Genomic DNA, 18574 nt, shown 5'->3' on the forward strand with positions numbered 1-18574 from the left:
TTTTTTCCTATTCCCTCCCATTCTCCTCTATCCAACTCTGATCCTTCATTTCCAGTCTTCAGAAGTCCATATTTTCTATAGGGAGACCTGGAAAAGTCATTGCATCTGGCAAAATATATGTTTTCAACTAAAGGTACTTTTCTGAACATGTATATCCTTTAATGCAACAAACACACAACAAAAAACCCCAAAACCTGGTTCCTTCTTAGAAAATTCTGAATTCTATTATACTTCCTTATTAAACTCTGAAAGGATTTTAGGTTTATGGTGTTTCTATGAAGCCAGGACTGAAGCAATTTTTCAAATCATGTCAACTAAACTATGTACTTAACCTTAATATAACTTCCTTTATATAGGCATCATCCCATTAACTCAATTATTATTTTTTCAAGTAACTCTTGGCAATCTAAAACGGGCTTCCCAGTAAAGCAGCCTCTTTGCTGACCTCCAGTCGGTTGACTATTTTTTTCTTAATAGCATTTTGGGCAGCAGCATTGGTTGCCACTCGGAGACCTTCTGCAGCTTCTCTCAGTCTTTGTTGCTGGTCCTCATTCTCAGGGTTGGCTGCAGCCCCCTGTGAGGGTGAAAATAAAGACGTCAAAAGGTCCAGGGTGCTGAACACCCCAGACACTGAATTCATGCCTTCTATTTTACTTTTGCCTAGTAACAGGTGGAAAGTAATTGGAAGAGAAAGCCAACTGCCGCAAGCAATATTGTTATGATAAAGATGTTTTCTCTTAGAAGAAAAAAATATCTATCAGGGGATGTTTCAAAACTGCACCACTAAGCAGTAGAATTCCAGTGGTTATAATTAAACACTTGAGATCATAGCTTTAGCCATCCATACAAATTAACTTATGGTCACAAATCCATGGTTTGAAAGATAGGATAAATTGTCCCCTACTCCCAATCTCTCAGGGCATATTTTATTTTAATTCACATGAAAGTCACAGTAATGTTAAATACATCCTCAAGTCACTGCTGGAAGATTTTCCTTCCTTGTGGCACTACTGATTGTGAAAGGGTTAAGATTCCAGTACAAACCTGTGTGCAGGGGTGGTGAGAGTGGGGAAGTGGATGGGAATGCCAGCCAGAGTGACTATAAGGAAATGCTTTAATGTTTCTTTAGAAGTAACATGCCTAGAAATCACATTCCTGGAGAGCCTGAGATGGAAGGAAGTAGAGCTGGTACCCAACTGTACTGAGTAAGTGAGAGAAATCTGATGACAAACCTGGCAGGGAAAGAAGACGATGCCCAGCTCACCACACCGTCCCTTGTCCAACCCCACGGCCCTTTCACTACATGGCTTTAAAGAGTCTTGGGATTCCAAGTGAATTTTATTTGGATGTGTGGGATTTTGAAGCTGGGAAAGGATAAAGGTTATGAAGGGAGAATACACATTTATTCTACAGTTAATTCAACAAAGACTTAAAGTACATTCAGCCCTCCTCTCCCACCTAGAATAAAAACAGCAATCAAGATTCTTCCCACAGCACCCAGTTGCTTTGTGACCAGCGCTGGGTGTATGTAGTTCAACAAGTTTCTTTCTATGAATACTTGAGGGCTGTAATATTTGCTCACAAGGCATGGAAGACAGCAGAAGGAAATAGGCCAATTTACTGGAAAACAATTTTCCAAATAGTCAATTTGCCAAATTTACCAACTTATAAGAACCTATTTCTTTTAACTGTTTATAAAAGTTAGTCATACTGGATGGAATGGTTTTAACATCTGTGGCAGAATTGTTTTGACAATCCTCTTGAATAGAACAGAAACTTTACTAACAGTCTTAATTTTATGTTTCTAGCAATTAAAACATTACATTTCTGCATTTCATGTGTGAAAGGATTGTTCAGGCCACTTTTGAATTCTTTTCCAAGTTTATGAAAGTCATTTTATTTTTTTCTGGTCATCAGGTATGTTTTTAGAGCACTCTTTTAGCAATGCCTCCAGTGGCACATCAGCCTTAATTGCATATTTTGAGTAGCTAGAAATCAACATTTTCACACTTGACACCGATGTGGTGCTCTGAATCCTTTAGCAATGGCTTTTTTTTAAAATAATAAAAGTGTGTCAGATACGGGGAGCTAATTGTGCCGGTTTGAATGTATTGTGTCCCCCAAATGCCATTGTCTTTGTAGTCTTGTGGGGCAGAAGTTTTGGTGCTGGTTAGATTTGCTTGGAATGTGCCCCACCCAGCTGTGGGTGATGATTTTGATGAGATGTTCCCATGGAGGCGTGGCCCCGCCCATTCAGGGTGGGCCTTGATCAGAGGAGCTATATAAATGAGCTGACTCAAAGAGAGGGAACAGAGTGCAGCTGTGAGTGATGTTTTGAGGAGGAGCGGGCTTGCTGGAGAGGAACGTCCTGGGAGAAAGCCATTTTGACGCCAGAGCTTTGGAGCAGACGCCAGCTGCCTTCCTAGCTAGCAGGGGTTTTCCGGACGCCATTGGCCATCCTCCAGTGGAGGTGCCCGATTGCTGAGATGTTACCTTGGACGCTTTGTGGCCTTAAGACTGTAACTGTGTAGCGAAATAAACCCCCGTTTTATAAAAGCCTATCCATCTCTGGTGTTTTGCATTCTGCAGCATTAGCAAACTAGAACACTAATCTTTCCCTGAAATATTGGTTATTGATCATGAAATATACATTTTTTCTGCACGTTCAACATATTATTTGAAAGTCTAACCACCTATGTTCTTTAGCTTTCAACAAATTGGCCAGTCTTAAAATGCTGCTATGGAGACAAAGTGACAACTTTTAACTAAAAGTTAAAGGAATTAGCAAATACACTTAACACTGTCCCATCTAATATAAACAACTTAATTATTTATACAAGTTTTTGGTAATTTGGTAAATTTGGTGAATTGGTCTGGCAAACACAGCACATCTGCTCGCGGCTCAGTTCTGGTTATGAGATGTTAGGCTTAATCATTTTGAACTTTAATTTTTTCATTTGTAAAGTCAGAGATTGATTTAGATTTTCTCTAAGGCTCTTTTTAGGCTAGCAAATAGTTTTTTACTAACAGGAGGGTCTGATTGAAATAGCGATGTTTACAAACAAAGGGGAAACAAAGAAAGAAAATATTAGGGAAACCCTTAAAAAAATATGCCATGACATAAAACCCTATTATATATTTTTTTGCTACAATGGTTTTTGAAGGGCAGAGCTTCTTTGGCTGAAATGGGTCAGGGGACAGAGGAAGGAAGTTCAGACCCTGCCTCTTTCTTGGGTCTCTCTTTTACCCGAACCCATGAGGGATCTCGAAGAACTTGCGGTCTTTCAGGTAACACAACAGCAAGTTCAGACAAGCAGGATCCTGCACATTATACACTGCAGGCCACACCACACTGTGAGGAAAGTAATTCACTTATCTGGTTGAAATATGCAACTATTCTACTGGAGGCAGAGAGGTAGGATAAGATGTGGGAATGTTTAATAAATCTTATATGCATAGAAATACACTGAAAATTTTATCTTGGGGGTGATGAAATTGAAGGTGATTTTTATTTACTTATTTACATATATCTGCATTTTTGATTAATTTCCCAAGAAATGTTAGTCACATAATTAAAAAAAAAAAACAGAAAAATATACCTTATCCATTTTAAACAGTCTTCACCTAGAGGTATGCATCTCCTGTGGAGCATAAACACATGCACATGCACACACACACACACACACACACACTGGCCCCACAACTGACCAGTGAATCAGAATCTTTTGGGGTAGAACTGAAGTACATTCATTTTAATATCTTTTATGAGGCCTCTGGAACAAACCTCTGGTTAAGAATCACTGGCTTTTGCTGTTACATTGCACAATATTGGCTCTCAACTCTCTTTTGTCAAATTTTTACCAAATGTAATCTTTACAACTGCCACTGGGATTGGACCAGTAAAGTAGGAACCACTATACTATGCAACCTCTTGTTAGGAGTTTAACTGAGAAGTCAAGTGGAGGGCAGGGTAACATTTAAGGTTGCGGGAAGAAAACACATGGAAGTGAAGTTACTGCTGAAAATCTCAAGTCTGAATTAATCACCATTTTCAATACGGTCAATGGTGATGAGCCAGTGGGAAAACAGCCCTTGCTAAGCAGGGCAACCTGTTGTCTACAGCTGAGTCACACCACTCTCCTAAAGAGTTTCATTCATAAGCTCTACATCCTTCTCCTTTTCCACCTGAACAAGGTTAAATGTTACAAAGCCATACAGGCTTCAAACAAACAAAAATGCACTCATTGCTGACCATCCTCTATCTTGAAGGTAACTTCCAAATCCTAACTCTCAATAATAATCACTTTCCAACCCAACAAATCCAATGCAATACCTTTGCCGCTTCCACCATGCGAGCAGTGGAGTCAGCCAAGAGTTTTGCTGCTGCCAGGAGCTTCTTGGAATTCTCCATGTCGATTTCCGCTTCCGCATCTGATCTCATGGCATTGACGAGGTCTGAGGTGGCCTGGGCCAGGACCCGAGCCTGGCGCACCATCTCACCTAGAGGATGGGATAGAGGTGGCGGAGTGTTTCTTTGCTTCTAAAGCGCAATAAAACCTCAGGAGTTGGTGATTGTAGCACAACATTGTGAATGCAATTAATGCCACTGAATCGTACATGTAAAAATGGTTAAAATGAAAAATTATGTTACATGTTACCAAAAATTAAAACAAATCAAACCAAATAACAACAACAACAAAAAGCCCCACAAACAAACAAAAAAACCCAAAACCCTCAATAGCCAATACAGTCCTGTCTCTACTCCTCTGGCAAGCTGGACAGAGAGAACTGAGGCTCATATGCATCCTCTATTCTTAAACACCACCTGAGTTAGAACCAGAACCGAAAATATTCCCTGTGGCTGCCAAGACTGCACACCCAAATACATCCAAGTTCAATCAACCTATGAGGGATAAACATGACATAAGAAACCAAAGAGGATAATTTTATAAAGAGAAAGCAGAGAGCAAAATTATGTAGATTTATTGTGTAGACTTACTTTTAGTAAATAATGATTGAGAAAATATTGTTTTTCTCACCGCAAGAATCCGCTAACACAAAAGCCCTTATAACAAACTCTGTGAGTAATGGGCATAGAAATAAATCATTTTTAATTTTGGATACTAGATGAGTAGTATCCTATAATCCATTATATTTGTGCCATTTTGCTCCGGCTAATAGGAAGCACAATCAGTCCCCAGTTTTATGCTCAAATGCTCAGATTTCCTTTGACCAAGGGCTCTCCTTATCATTTTTCCCCTTCTCCCTGCTCACCCTCCCCTTTTCCTTCCAGTACTGGTTTTGGTCTTAACTGCAATTTTACTGATATCTGTTTCTACCGCTCTTGGAAGTGGGAGGGGTGTAATAGCCAACAATAAAAATAAAACTACCGAACCGTAATGGATTTCTTTCTTTTCCAAAGACCATTTGAGAAGAATGCCGAGGCAATGTAACAGTAAGGGAAAAGGGCTTTTTATAAAAATCAAAATGTGCTAATAAATACAAAGTGGCATACTAGATTGGATCCTGGAAGTGTAAAATGACATTAATGGAAAAACAAGTGAAATCTGGATACAGTTTGGAGTTTAGTTAATAGTTACACTACTGTGTTAGTTTTGGCAAATGTGCCATGGTTATGTAAAATAATAAAAATGGGAGAAATTGGGGGAAAAAAACGGGAAAGGGTTATGCAGGACCTCTCTATTATCATTATCTTTGCAACTTTTCTGTAAGTCTAAAACAATTACAGAATAAAAGGTTTATTTAAAAGAACAAAAAGAAAAGAAAAAAAAATCCAAATGTATAGAGAATTCCTATCTTCTCAAATCATTTAAGGAACATCTAGAAGGTCACAAGGTAATTTTCTGAAAAATACTTATGGCAGGTGAGAAAGTGGGAAAACAGTCTTACAAACTACTGATAAGACTGCAAATTGAGGAAACTTTCTGAAGATAAGTTTCATAGAAACTTAAAATAAAAAACTACAGACATGTTGGTCCAGCAATTCCAACGATAGGAACTTATCCCACATGTATTCTCCCCAAGCATTGCCAGATAAAGAATGCTCACTGTAGCATTATTTTTTGGAAAAGCAAAACAAAATAACAACAAAATAACTTGGAAACAACCTAAATGACCATTAAAAGATAAATGGTTAAGTAAATTGTGATACATCCATAGAAGAGGATACTAGGCTGTCATTAAAAAGATTAAGGAATAGGTTGACATGAAAAAAGTCTTAAGATATATTAAAGCAAAAGAGAATGTATAAAACAATCCCATTTATATAAAACTAAAGCGGGAGCTATACCCATATACATATATACAAACATATGTATGTTTTGTATGTACACACATTTGTTTATGACTGTAGGAAGATCAAAAATTTCTGGAAGGTTAAAATAAAGTGGCAAGTGGTCAATTTGGGGGATGTGGATGGGGGTAGTGATGGGCTTGCTGGTGGAAAACTTATTTTTCAACTTACAAATTGAAAGATTATTTATTGCAAATCTAAATTGTAAAAGAGTAGAACTAGTTACTTGTTTTCTTTTTTGAAGTCACTAAGTGTTGCTATGGAAGGGTGTGTCAGGCGTCTCATCTTTTTACCAGCCTCAGCAAGGAAGGCTCTCACCGAGGCTGACGAGAGGTGGCCCTTGACAGTCACGCGGGCAGCCTTCTCCTTCCTTCCTCGTGAGCCTCACCATGAGGGAACCCCAAGCTGATCCGCCCGCAGCCCAGCCCCTCACCAGCATCGCCCATGGAACTGAAGATGCTCTCGGTGACACACATGATGGTGTCGGTGGCCTGGTCGTAGCGGCCGATGGGCTCTCCGCGGCTGGCAAACTGTCGGACATGCTGCAGGAGGTCGTGCAGGGCCTGGCTGACCACGCTGGCTGCCGCGCTGACCTGCTTCAGGAGCTCGCTGTCGTCGGTGGCCGCCTGGCAGGCGCGGACACAGTTCTCCACCGAGCGGTCCACAAGCTTCCCTGCTTCGATCAGCTGCTCCTGGCACACAGGGGAGCTGATGGTGGGGCTCACCACCTGAGGAAACGCAAGAGCAGGTCTTGGGCACTGCGGGACGACTCTTGGCCCCAGCGTGCACGAGCATTGCCACCGAGTTCCTTAGTGCTTTGGGCCCCAGTTCCTTTCTTACAGGGTCAGGGATTAAATAAACCATTGCTAAGGTTTCTCATACATTGTTCTTCTACTTTACCTAGGTGAGATGTTCTGATAATTAATTTATGTTTTCATCTGTGATACATGACAATCCATACTACTGACTACACTTCTATAAAGAGACATATCCAATATTTACCAATTATGCCTCCAACTTTTAGAAACCTCTGAATTGAGTCTTCTGGGCTGGGAAAAGCAGATTACTTACAAGAATTGTATTTCTTTCTCCAAAGACACCAAGGCTTTAATGAGTAGGGGAATTCTGTCATTTATCTGTGGATCCTGGGAGAGTAGGCAGGGAAAACAGGGGGGAGACTACCAAGGACACCTCTGACTGATGCTGCAAATCTTCCCATCAGATACGAACAGCCAGGCTGAGACAGATCCCTGATCCACACAACACTGCACACCATGAAATCGAGAAACAGTTATCTCCCATCTTCTGATGCATCATCTCAGCAAAGACACAATGTTGTGGAGTAGAAAGGGCATTTGGAGTCAGAAAGACGTGAGTGAGAACCCTAATTCTACCACTGACTTCTCCTGTGGCCTTAAGCTACTTACCTAACACCTAAGGGCTTCAGTTTTCTCATCAGTAAATGGGGGATGATGATGTCTGATTAGCAAGACTGTTGAGGAGATTTAATGAGGTGAAGTATGCTGCAGAGAACATGTACACCCTAAACGGTAACAATTAATATCCTCACTTTGGCACTGGGCAGTATAGAAAGTGCTCTTATAAACACTGCAGATTATTTCTGAACCCACTTATAGTGCTGTACTGCATAATGCAAGAACCCTTAGGATGCAGGTATAATAAGACATATTGAAAAGTCCAAAAGGGGGAAATAGTGATTTGCAAACAGAGATTATGGTAAGACACAGAAAAGTACTAAGTGCTTGAGAGGACCTGTGCAAAGAACAAATGATAAAAGCAGAATTAGACAGATTATGCTAAAATCCTATCCAAAAGAAGATACTTTAAGGAAGCCCTGAGTCTTGGGCTATTTTCACAAGTTCTGCCCCAATTCCCCAGGAGTGACTAGAGGCAGACAGGAGCATGTGACACTTCGTAGAGAGGGCTGGGAGTGCCGGCTGGCTTACCTTGGCACATGCCACAAGCTGGGAGGTAGAGAGGGCGCACTGGGTGGCAGCGGCAATCACCCTGTTCTGTAGGACCGTGTCCTCGGCCACTTGGGCAACGTTCTTTGCCTTTAGTACCAACATGGCAGCAGCATTGGCCACAGCTTTGGCCAAACTCATCAAAACATCCTGAGGAAAGGGAACCAAAGACCATTCACTTATATTTTCTAATTACTCATCACAGTCTGAAAAGAAAATGTGGCAGCTACCTAAACATTTTATTAAAATTCCATATGATTTTCCCTCTAGCACTTTAATAGTTTTTCCATTCATTTTTCAGAAATGTCAACTTATCCTTAGAGATAATTAAGGAAGGAGACTCACAACTAATAACATGGTCTCTTATACATCCGTTAGGCAGCACAGGTTGAAATCTCAAATAGGTTCATTTTGGGAAAGGATTTTCATTTTAACCAGGCATTCACATTCATGTACTTATCTGATACTAAGAGTCTCTACCACATCTCTTGGATATGTGATCAGTGTGGTCGATCAGGTGTAGCTTGAAAATATATCCAGACACCACAAATGCCATGTGTTACAGAAGGTTAAAGTTCATGGCCTCCAAGCCACCATGCTCCACTGTAACTTGAAAATCTATCTTTCAGATCGCTACTCTGCACAAGGATCTAAGTTATTTTCAGAAATTCAGCCACATTTCTGCCTCCAGAGGGCAACGTTGGACATGCACAGGCAAATAGCTGTCATCAACACTGACAGCTCAAGAGCCGAGGAATTCTCTGTACCTAAGTTATTCTCAGCATTCTGCAGCCTTAGGGATTAAGTTACTACGGAAAGTGGAGAAGGATTCTATATAAATAAACTAGTCACAAGAAGGTCTGAAGATGCAAGAAATTCTGACCCCTTGAGGAAAAGTTTTTGCTTCAATTCAATGAAAAGACATTCTGGCTGCAGGACAGAGGCTCCTTTGCTTTAAAGCCTGCTAGATTTGTCCCCCATCTCTTTGATCTGAAGAATAACCATGGTTACACAGAATTTACATCTTTGCTTTTAATAGTGAAGGTAGCTTATTGGGTTTGGAGGTACCTTCCCAAACATATGAGTGATTTTATTTTGAACAAACACATCCAGGCTTTCCCCCATAGGAAATGCAGTCAGAGTCTTCATTAATTCATCAGATAATAAAAAGCACTTTTGAATCTAAATGCAAAGGGAACCCACAGAGATTTTACAGTTATTTTATGAGAAGACATACTAAATTCTGTAGAATTCTATACAGATAAAAGACTACATGCTATCAAGGAAAATCAGAAACCTGTGAATCCACCAAGTAAGTTAATTTTAAAACTGACAAAAACCAAGCGGTCTTAAAGGAACAACTTAGTCCAATATATTTTTATGTCTCTGTTGTACTAGATATCCAAGGAAAACCCAAAGCCTATGTTGCAAAAACCTGAAGATGCCTTTGGCATCTGAGTGGTGCTTGTCTGCCACACAACCCTTAAGAGAGTGCTTCCAACACAATCTGCAAAGTCTTAGTTCCTGGACACCTATCTCTAAAGGCCCAGTGGAAAAAAGGCTTGAATGTCACAAAAGTATTAAGAAGATTTTTAAAAATAACTTTCCAAAGTGGGCCATAGTATTCTTTCACTTTATTTTTAATCCATTTTTCCCACAGGGACCAAGATTGGTCCTGTAGAATCATGATTGTCCTACAGTGCTTTGTTACAATCACTGAAAGAAATCCTGTTCCTTCTATTAATTTTCTCATGCAAAAAAGAAAAAAAAAATACAGTTAGAAAAAGAACATGATACTACAGCTATAGCTGCTGACAAGGCCTTTGTCAAACTTTTCAACAAGACCACTATTATGTAGCCCATGTAAAATAAATCTTTGTTAACTCTGGGAACATGCAGTACATTGAGAACGCAAGTAAAGCTCCAAGATAGGATCTCAAGAATCAGGAAAACAGAGACTAAGAAATCCAATGTCAGTAAGCCAGGGGCTACCCACTACTGGAGGAGTTTGAAGTATCACCTTACTGCACTGGTGTTTACCAAGAGACCTCACAGAAACAAAAAATACGGAAGTCAGGTAACAAAGTCTGCTACTTTCCTGAACCTCATCCTGAACCTGAACGTGCTTCCCTAGCACACTGGAAAGAAATAAACATTACTACAAAAGAAAAAAGGTAAAGCCTTTAAAAATCCTACAAGGATGTAAGCACCTTCTCTTCAACCTTCCCAAATCCCTTGGGAGAAACAATATTTTTTTCAGGAAAGTAAGTTGACCACTTCAAGATAATTAAGCAACTGAATCTCAGATCTACCCAATTCCTAATTAGATGCCTATCTGCAAAGAATTACCTGCCATAATGCAAATTCTGCAGAACTTCCAAACAGTAAACTTGACACTGTATATGGAAAAGGACACCTTCCAAAGGACCTATGCTATAACTTCATGTTTTAATTAGGATGTAGTCAGAGATAACACTTGCAAAACTGGGAAGAGGAAGCAGAGAGGGAAGGCATCTGCCCATAAGTATGTGAGAAGAGAAGCACATCTTAGCCTGTCCCACCCCAGCAGCAGGACTGTGAACCCCCATCAGTGGTGGACCAGCAATGCGCCCAGACAAGCTGAACTTGTCTGAGCGGCAGTGGGGTGAGGCTGGCAGTGCATCAAGTCAGCTGCAAACATTGGCTACAGCTGTTCACCAGAGGACAAACAACATGTGTTCCTGGTATTAAAAAAGAAGGGTCACAAAAAAGCCTTCTCTGTTACACTAGTGGTTTTGGAAAGGACACAGAAAATTGAAATTTTGTATTGTTTGAATACCAAAACAGGCCTAAACTCAGTGTTTGTGGGCACATGTACCAGTGTGCACATGTTAGCACTCATATATGTACAAGCAATTAAGAATTGCCCCTATAGAGATAGTATGAAATTGGCCATGAGTTGATAATGATAGACCTTGGGTAGAAGATACATGGGGATTCATGACACCATCCTCTCCACTTTTGTGTTTAAAGAATACCAGCGCACCAACAAAAAGAAGAGCTAAATAATTGTATTTCAACAATGATGCATGATACAAGTGAAATGAATTTTTCCATTAAAAAGTTTTTTAAAAATTAACATAAAAAGACCTTTACCCACAAATAATCTACCTCAATCTTAGTCTTGATGGCTCAGGAAAGATACAGTTTGTTTATCATTACATTCTCCCTGTTCAGGTCTATATATCACATATTCTCCTTTTAAGATGGCGATGCTGCAGAAATCTTACTTGGAATCGCTCATCGGTCTCATTCTCTCCGATCTGTCTCAGAAGATCCCCACTGGCCTGTCCAATACTTCCAGCTGCAGTCAAAACGGTCTGTCGAGGCTATGAACAGAGAACACACACACCATGGATGGAAAGAAAATACATTCCCTCTTTGGTCTCATCAGCGTGGCTGAACAGGGAGAGGAATCCTGCAGGAGTGTCTCAGTTGTCTGCCAGATGGGAGGCATAAACATCCTCGTGAAACTTAAGAAGACACCCAAAGAAATCAGCAGTAAGTAGATGGATCTGAATGTTCAGCTGGAAAGAAAGTGAGATGTGCTTTAATGGAATTTAGGATGCAAACTTGTATCCCATCCCTTTAAATGTGTATTAGTTATGTATGTTAGTTTCTGGGGTTGCGTCCAATCAAGTACTCTTGGTGGGGAGACCTTCAACCAATCCCCATGGCTGAACAATAGCTTCTGCGCCCAATTCAACAACTTCCAAATACTACTGTGTGGTAACACACCCCATCAGGATGGAAGGAAAGCTCAGGAAGCAAGAGCCCCACGGTACCCAAAGGATGCACTTGTCTCATTAGAACCTGAGTAGCTGCTTGTCCCAACAGCTCACCTCTCCAGAGGTAGGCTGCACAGCTTTCAGCAAGTCCGACACTGCCCCAGCGAGGGTTCTTGCAGCTCTCAGCAAGTCCTCCCCGCTGCCCACATCATCGTCCATGAGGGCTGCCAACAGCTTCACGCCCTTGGACATCTCCGTCAGGTTGGAAGAAATAGTGGTGATCGCACATCCCACAGCTGTGTAGTCAGTGTCCGCGGGGTCACCTGGGACAGGGAAGGATCAGCACCATCAAGGGAGGGCAATGAAGGTTAAAGACAGACCAAGTTGGCAGGATGTAAGTGGTCCTGGGGAGAATTCTCAAAACCCCACACTGGCAGGAGCTTCCCACCCACCATCTTGCTGAAGTCAAAGGCCCAAAACACTAAACGAGCACAATTAGACTACTCTTCAAAAGGTTCTTTCCCTGTGAGGCCTCATATATTGAAATACTGAGCATGAACATCTTTAAAATTCCAAAGGAAGTCTCAGCATCTCACAGCCCTTTTCATTAAGCCCCTGTCAGCAGCTGAGGGTGGCCAACTCCGCCCCTGAAACACTGGTTGTTCAAAACCATGTTTGGAGTGTAAGCTCCCAGAAGGGAGAAACTAGCCTCAATAAATTGTGAAGGATGTCTAGCACACTGACGAATGAGTAGAGCCACATAAGTGCTTTTTAATGACGATGCATGATGTAGCCAAAAAGAGGTAAGATTTTCCCTACATTTCTCCTGGATCAAGGGGAGAAAATGCCAGAAGCACTGAGTTCCTAAAAATAGACTGTCTCCTCATAGTAGGAAAAATCTGTTGTTTCACTCAAAAAATAAAGAGTTTGGGTTTTTTTTTTTTTAAAACAAAACCATGATACACCACAGATCTCTACCTTAGAGACTTACCAGCCGTGAGGTTAACAACTGAAGCCGTTCCAGCTGTAATGGCATCAACTTGAGAGTGAATTTCATGTTTGGATTCATCAACTTTGTTCTGAACCCATACCCTAGACGCCTGCAAAACCAGACAATTGCAAAATCACATAATCAGTGCACAGAATTACCCAGGAAACCAGAGAAGCCACATCATAAAATGAGACCGACATTTTGGCTGCACTTTTCCTCCTGGGCCTGCAACAGACAAGGCCCTTAAGTCATCTTAAGCAACGTCCTTAACAGGCCTCATGCCTGTTCACAGATGCAGAACAAGTAAATACTCCCTGTTTCTTATAACACTTTTTCTTTTTCTTTTTTCACTTTTACGATCTTACAAGCAAAATTCTATGTGGCTTTACTTAGGTAAATTCAATTGGAAAAGGATGAGGAGAAGCATTCATGGCTAATAATAATATTGCACACTAGCACCAACAGTTGTTGCTAAATTTTGTCTTGTTTTTTAAGAAGCAGAGTTAGAATTAGTGTGTTTCAGTTCACATGTTTTCCTTTTTACAACATGAATTGCTGTGAAGATGTGGCACTTTTCCTGGCAGTGCTGGGGGTCAGGTACTGGATTAGCTCTACCATTAACAAGTGATATGACCTTGGGCACATCTCAACCAATTGTCTTTAAAAACCTTTCTAGCTCTTATGCTTTATGTTCATTGGAACCTATGAACAACAAACTCTAATTTCTGGCATTTCAGAACTTCGCCAATAAATGATCATCCTCATTAATAATGATGACCCTGCAGCAATGTTAGGTGCTGATCTGTTTCCCAAAACACAAAAAATACTAATCTAGGTTCAGGATATTTCTAGCACTAATGATATTTTATTGCATTCTAAATCTTTGAAAACTGGGGAAGCAGGAATGTTAAATTCAAATATTTTAAAACTTCATCTCACAATTGGGCTGGAATTGTGAGTCTGCCATAAATATTTCCATTTTGAAGCTCCCAAAAGGAAAATTTTAATGGTTTAAGGTACTTGGAAAAACAGCATGGAAGACATTAGCAACCTATATACACATAAATATATAAATGGAAAACAAGGCTTTCAGGTAGGATTTGGAGGGCAGTTATCCTGGCTGGATAAGATGGGGCTACAAATTGCATCTTGGTTCTCCCCTCATGATGGCAACAATTAATCCAACAGCAGCACTTTTTAATGCTGGTCCATCATTGGACTCACCTGGGGAGATTACAAAACACTGTTAGTCAGGTCACACCCCCCAGTAAAACTGATTTATTTAGCCTGAGATGGGGCCCTAGGTTTTTAAAAAGCTCCTTAGGTGATTCTAGTGTACAAAGTATGGTTGAGAATAACAGCACCAGCTAGTGCTTCTCAAACTTTAATGTGCACATGAAACAGATGAGGACCTTGCTGAAGTGCAATTCTCATTCAGTAGGTTGGGGGTCAGGACTAAGATTCTGCATCTCCAGTAAGATCCAAGGTATTGCCAATGCTGCCTGTTGAGGACAATTTGACTAACGAGGGACTAGATGACTTAATGCTGCAGCAGCTACGCAAGTCCTCTTAACTAATTACTCTGCCTGCTGAAAAGCTCAATGGTTCATTCCCTGGTGCTCAAAGTGTGGTCCCCAGACAAGACACATCAGCGTCACTGAGAACTTGTTGGAACTGCATCAGACTACTGAATCAGAAAAAATGGGGGTGCAGCCCAGCAATCTGTGTCTTATGTCCTCCTGGTGATTCTGATGCATGCTCAACTTTGGGAACCATTGGTAGTAATTAATAACAAAAACGGTTAATACTTATTGGGCTCCTACTATGTGCCAGGCACAACAACCCTATTTGCAGATGAGAAAATGGAAGCTTTGAGAGTTAAGTTGCCTGGATTCACACAGTCAGTGCGGTGGAGCTGGGATCTGAACTTAGATCATTTTGACTCCAGAGTCGCCAGTGCCTATTCCTAGCCCTTGTATATTCCTACTATCAGCCAGGAAGATCCCACTGTTCTCTCCTCCTGCAGATGCAACCTAGGGAAAAGACTCAATATCTTATAATTAGAAGATGGGTCTCCACTTCACCTAGCTTGAGAAGGGACAGAATGCTGAATACAGGCAGAGCACGTAACACTGTTTTCTGCACAGAGATGATGAATGAAAACCACGCAGACAGTATTTACCATATCCTGGCCGAGAGGCGGCAGCGAGTCGAGCTCACTGAGGTCATCCTGGGCCTGCTGGACAGCATGCATGCTAGTGTTGATGGTCCCCATAAGAGCCTGCTGGGCTGACGTCTGCAAAGGCAAAGGAACATAAGGTGGATCAGACCACACCCTGGGATGGACACAGCCCTCTACACAAATCAAGGCCAAACTGAATTCTGGGTTCAAGGAAAAAAAACTCAAGGTAGACTTCAAACTACTGCCTGAACCACTGCCCATTTCAACTTGGGGGGCCAAAAAGAGATATTCGGTTATATTCATGAAATACTAAATAAGGGTTTTTGCAATAGGGGGATTACAGTCAGAAGAGTGTGTGGCTTAATTAGCCAACAAGAATGTTCAGGAAGAGTCCTTGCAAGGACACTAAGGAGATCGACTCCTTGAGCTGGGAGGACAAAAGATTTTACACATAGGAGACACATGTGTGTAAAACCAAAACTCTTCTTGTTAAATACTCAAGGATTCCACCCAAACTTACAGTCAACACACTTCTTCAGAGTCAAATTACTTTTGAGCATCAAGGCTCTCAGCTTTTAGAAAGTTCTTGATTCCTGAGGCAGGCCTGAGAGAGGCACTGACAGACAGGCAGACCAGCACAGCAGAAAGGACAGGACAATCTGCTCAGGTGTAGCGTCTGGCTCACTAGGGTCCTGGTTTATTACTAGGGCTCTCCAAGGAGCATCTGGGCTAATGAGCTTGAGGCTGCAAAGGCAGGGAAGTAGGGTTCTATTCCTGCATGAGCAAGTTACTCTAAAAGATGACTAAGTCTTTTCCAGCCACCGAGGACAACTCTGATCCTAGACAGGGAGTTAGTTACCAGACTCATGCAATTAAGAGAATGCACTGGGAATGCACAGCTGAACAAGCCTGTTTCACATGAGAACTGTTGAGAGGGTAGATGACACACAACCTATCGCACTGCTGGAGTCCCTCCCTGTGCACTGGAGGCAGCAGGCTGACGAGCAGGAGCAACACGTAGAGAGCCTCACCAGCGGGGGCATGTGGCCTCGGTGCATCTGCCCGACCATGACCTGCTGCTGCGGCGAGGGCATGCTGCCGATGTTGAAGGTCTCGGGCCCGCTGGAGCCCGAGCGCATCACGGCTGGCAGTGCCACAGAGCCGTGCTCTACCTTCCCGGTCCGGTTGAACTGCTGCTGCAAGATGGTGGACCTGCGGGGGAGAGGCAGTCGAGTCACTCCCTGTGGAGTGAAATGTAAGGTACCACATGTCACAATTTTTCATTACTTTATGCTGCAGAGGACACTTTAAAAGAGGCACACACAAATGGAGAACTGCAAACAAAGAAGTCACACTAAAATGCCCAGAAGAACGCTGAAACAAATCCTTTTAAATAATTATTCCCAATTTAGCGATTTACTAGGCTCATGATATCATGCAACTGCATGTTCTTAGAAAAAAAGACAGTCCCATAATGATGATGTTCTTCAAGTGCAAGTGAAAGTTTTGGATAAATCCATCTACTGTTAGATATATCCTATCTAAAATAGCATACATTCTACAAATATCTACTGCATCAGGTCCCATTCTAGGTACTGGGATATAATTTATTGGTTTATCCTCAGTTTGAAGGGAGAAATATGGAAATGAACTTTTGTATTAAATCTCCCACAGCCTTAACGCCCACCCCTCTAACCCCACCCCCACCACCCAGGTCCAAGGTCACTGACCACAGAGAAGGTAGTCCTTCACAATATAGCAGACTTTGATACCTCTTCCAGATGACCTCCAGCTAAAGTTCGGGGAGACTCCTAGGGTTTCTAACTAAAAAATTATACAGCTTTTATTTCTTGAAATTTTTTTAGAATGAATGATAAGTGCAAAAGAAGTTGAACATATGAAGGTAAGAAGTCTGAAGGTGGCATATCTGCTTCAGCAGCTCAGTGGACAAACCCCTGGGAGAGGCGGTGGTGGTGGTGGGGTGTCTGTACATGTGAATGGGCAGGGGTGGGGGGAAGTGTATAGCTGCATTAAGTGCAGGGGCCTCTGTCCCAGGGTTCCTGAACCATCACAGATCAATTTCTATTGCCCAGGGCAAAGCTCATGAGCCAAGGAAAATGCCAGGATACCATGCCATGGATATCTGTGGAGAAATACTAATGTCTGACATGAAGGGTGGTAGATCAGGGAGCTCCAGTAGAAGTCAGCTACATTCTAAGATCTCAACCAGGAGAAATGGAAGGTCTAGATAGGGACCAATGTGAACCATCCTTCCTGCTTGCCTTTGATTAAACCCCACAGTGATGCCCTAAGCATCAGTAAGGGGAGGGTCCCCACACTCTGGGTTTGGACACAACTACTCCTATGGGAAGAAGCTCAAGTGCAGCAGAGGCCTCAGAAGAAAACACCTCACCCTGCCAGGCAGCATTAGCTTGCCAATTTCCATCAATGGCCATTAATAATTTCAAGGATTTATGGTGTTTTGCCAGAGGGTAGCAAGAACTTGAAATATGTCACATCAAAGCTGGTTCCAATTTGTGTATTGACAGGAGATAAATGGAAAAGCACCTTCAGGGTGATTATGAAGCAAATTGTGAGAAAGTAGCAGAAAGGGTGGAAAAGTTAGAGAAACAATTACTATGGCTAAGGAAGTTCAATATACTAGAATATGCTAGAACTTTCTGGCAGTGTGCTATGGGAACAGCAAAATATCTGAATCTAAGTTCTAGATCTGTTACGTGTATATCTCAACTAACTTCCACAAGCTTCCGTTCCCTCATCCATGAACTGGAGATGGTAATACCTGGCATAACTTTTGCATACTGGGATGTTCTTGAGATCAAATGAGATAGCATGTCAGATACACACAGTAAAGTGTGGACAAAAAAAAGTTACAACACGCTACTTGACACAATGGTCACAGAGTTTTCAAAACAAGTATCACTTACTAGATGTTACTGAATTTTAATAAATTTCAGTTTCCTCATCCTAAAATGCGTCTAAATTGAAACTATTCTGAACTAAAAATGACTATTCTGAATTTAAAATAATGCCAATGATGATATCACTAACTATATGCCAGGCATTGTTTTATGGACTTTATGAATAATCAGCCATCACAACAAAACCCATAAAGAAGGTACTACTATTATCTCCGTTTTTGAGATGAGATCACAAAGGCAGATATTAAGTCACTTTCCCAAGGCCACACAGTTAGTAAAAGTCAGATTCCACATTTGAATCCAGGAAGTCTGGCTCCAGAACCCGTGTCCTTGCTCTCTGCTATACTCCAGTGCCCATAACATTGTGCAAGCATGGCATGTAGCGGGTGCTTGT

At 41.5% G+C, this 18574-nt stretch overlaps 1 protein-coding gene across 6 annotated transcripts in view; it reads right to left on the reverse strand.

Annotated features, from left to right (window-relative positions):
- TLN2 (talin 2) overlaps positions 1-18574 on the reverse strand; it is a 473758-nt gene that overhangs the window by 140059 nt on the left and 315125 nt on the right. For all 6 annotated transcript variants that reach the window (XM_037833795.1, XM_037833797.1, XM_037833796.1 and 3 more), the window contains 9 exons: positions 16270-16450; positions 15239-15352; positions 13057-13165; positions 12180-12388; positions 11568-11666; positions 8281-8448; positions 6747-7041; positions 4334-4500; positions 446-574 (listed from right to left, as the gene is read on the reverse strand). In XM_037833795.1, the coding sequence (XP_037689723.1) occupies positions 446-574; positions 4334-4500; positions 6747-7041; positions 8281-8448; positions 11568-11666; positions 12180-12388; positions 13057-13165; positions 15239-15352; positions 16270-16450 (1471 nt within the window). The remainder of the gene's footprint in view (positions 1-445; positions 575-4333; positions 4501-6746; positions 7042-8280; positions 8449-11567; positions 11667-12179; positions 12389-13056; positions 13166-15238; positions 15353-16269; positions 16451-18574) is intronic.

This window comes from Choloepus didactylus, chromosome 4 (assembly GCF_015220235.1).
Source record: "Choloepus didactylus isolate mChoDid1 chromosome 4, mChoDid1.pri, whole genome shotgun sequence".
In the NCBI taxonomy this organism is placed as follows: Eukaryota; Metazoa; Chordata; class Mammalia; order Pilosa; family Megalonychidae; genus Choloepus; species Choloepus didactylus.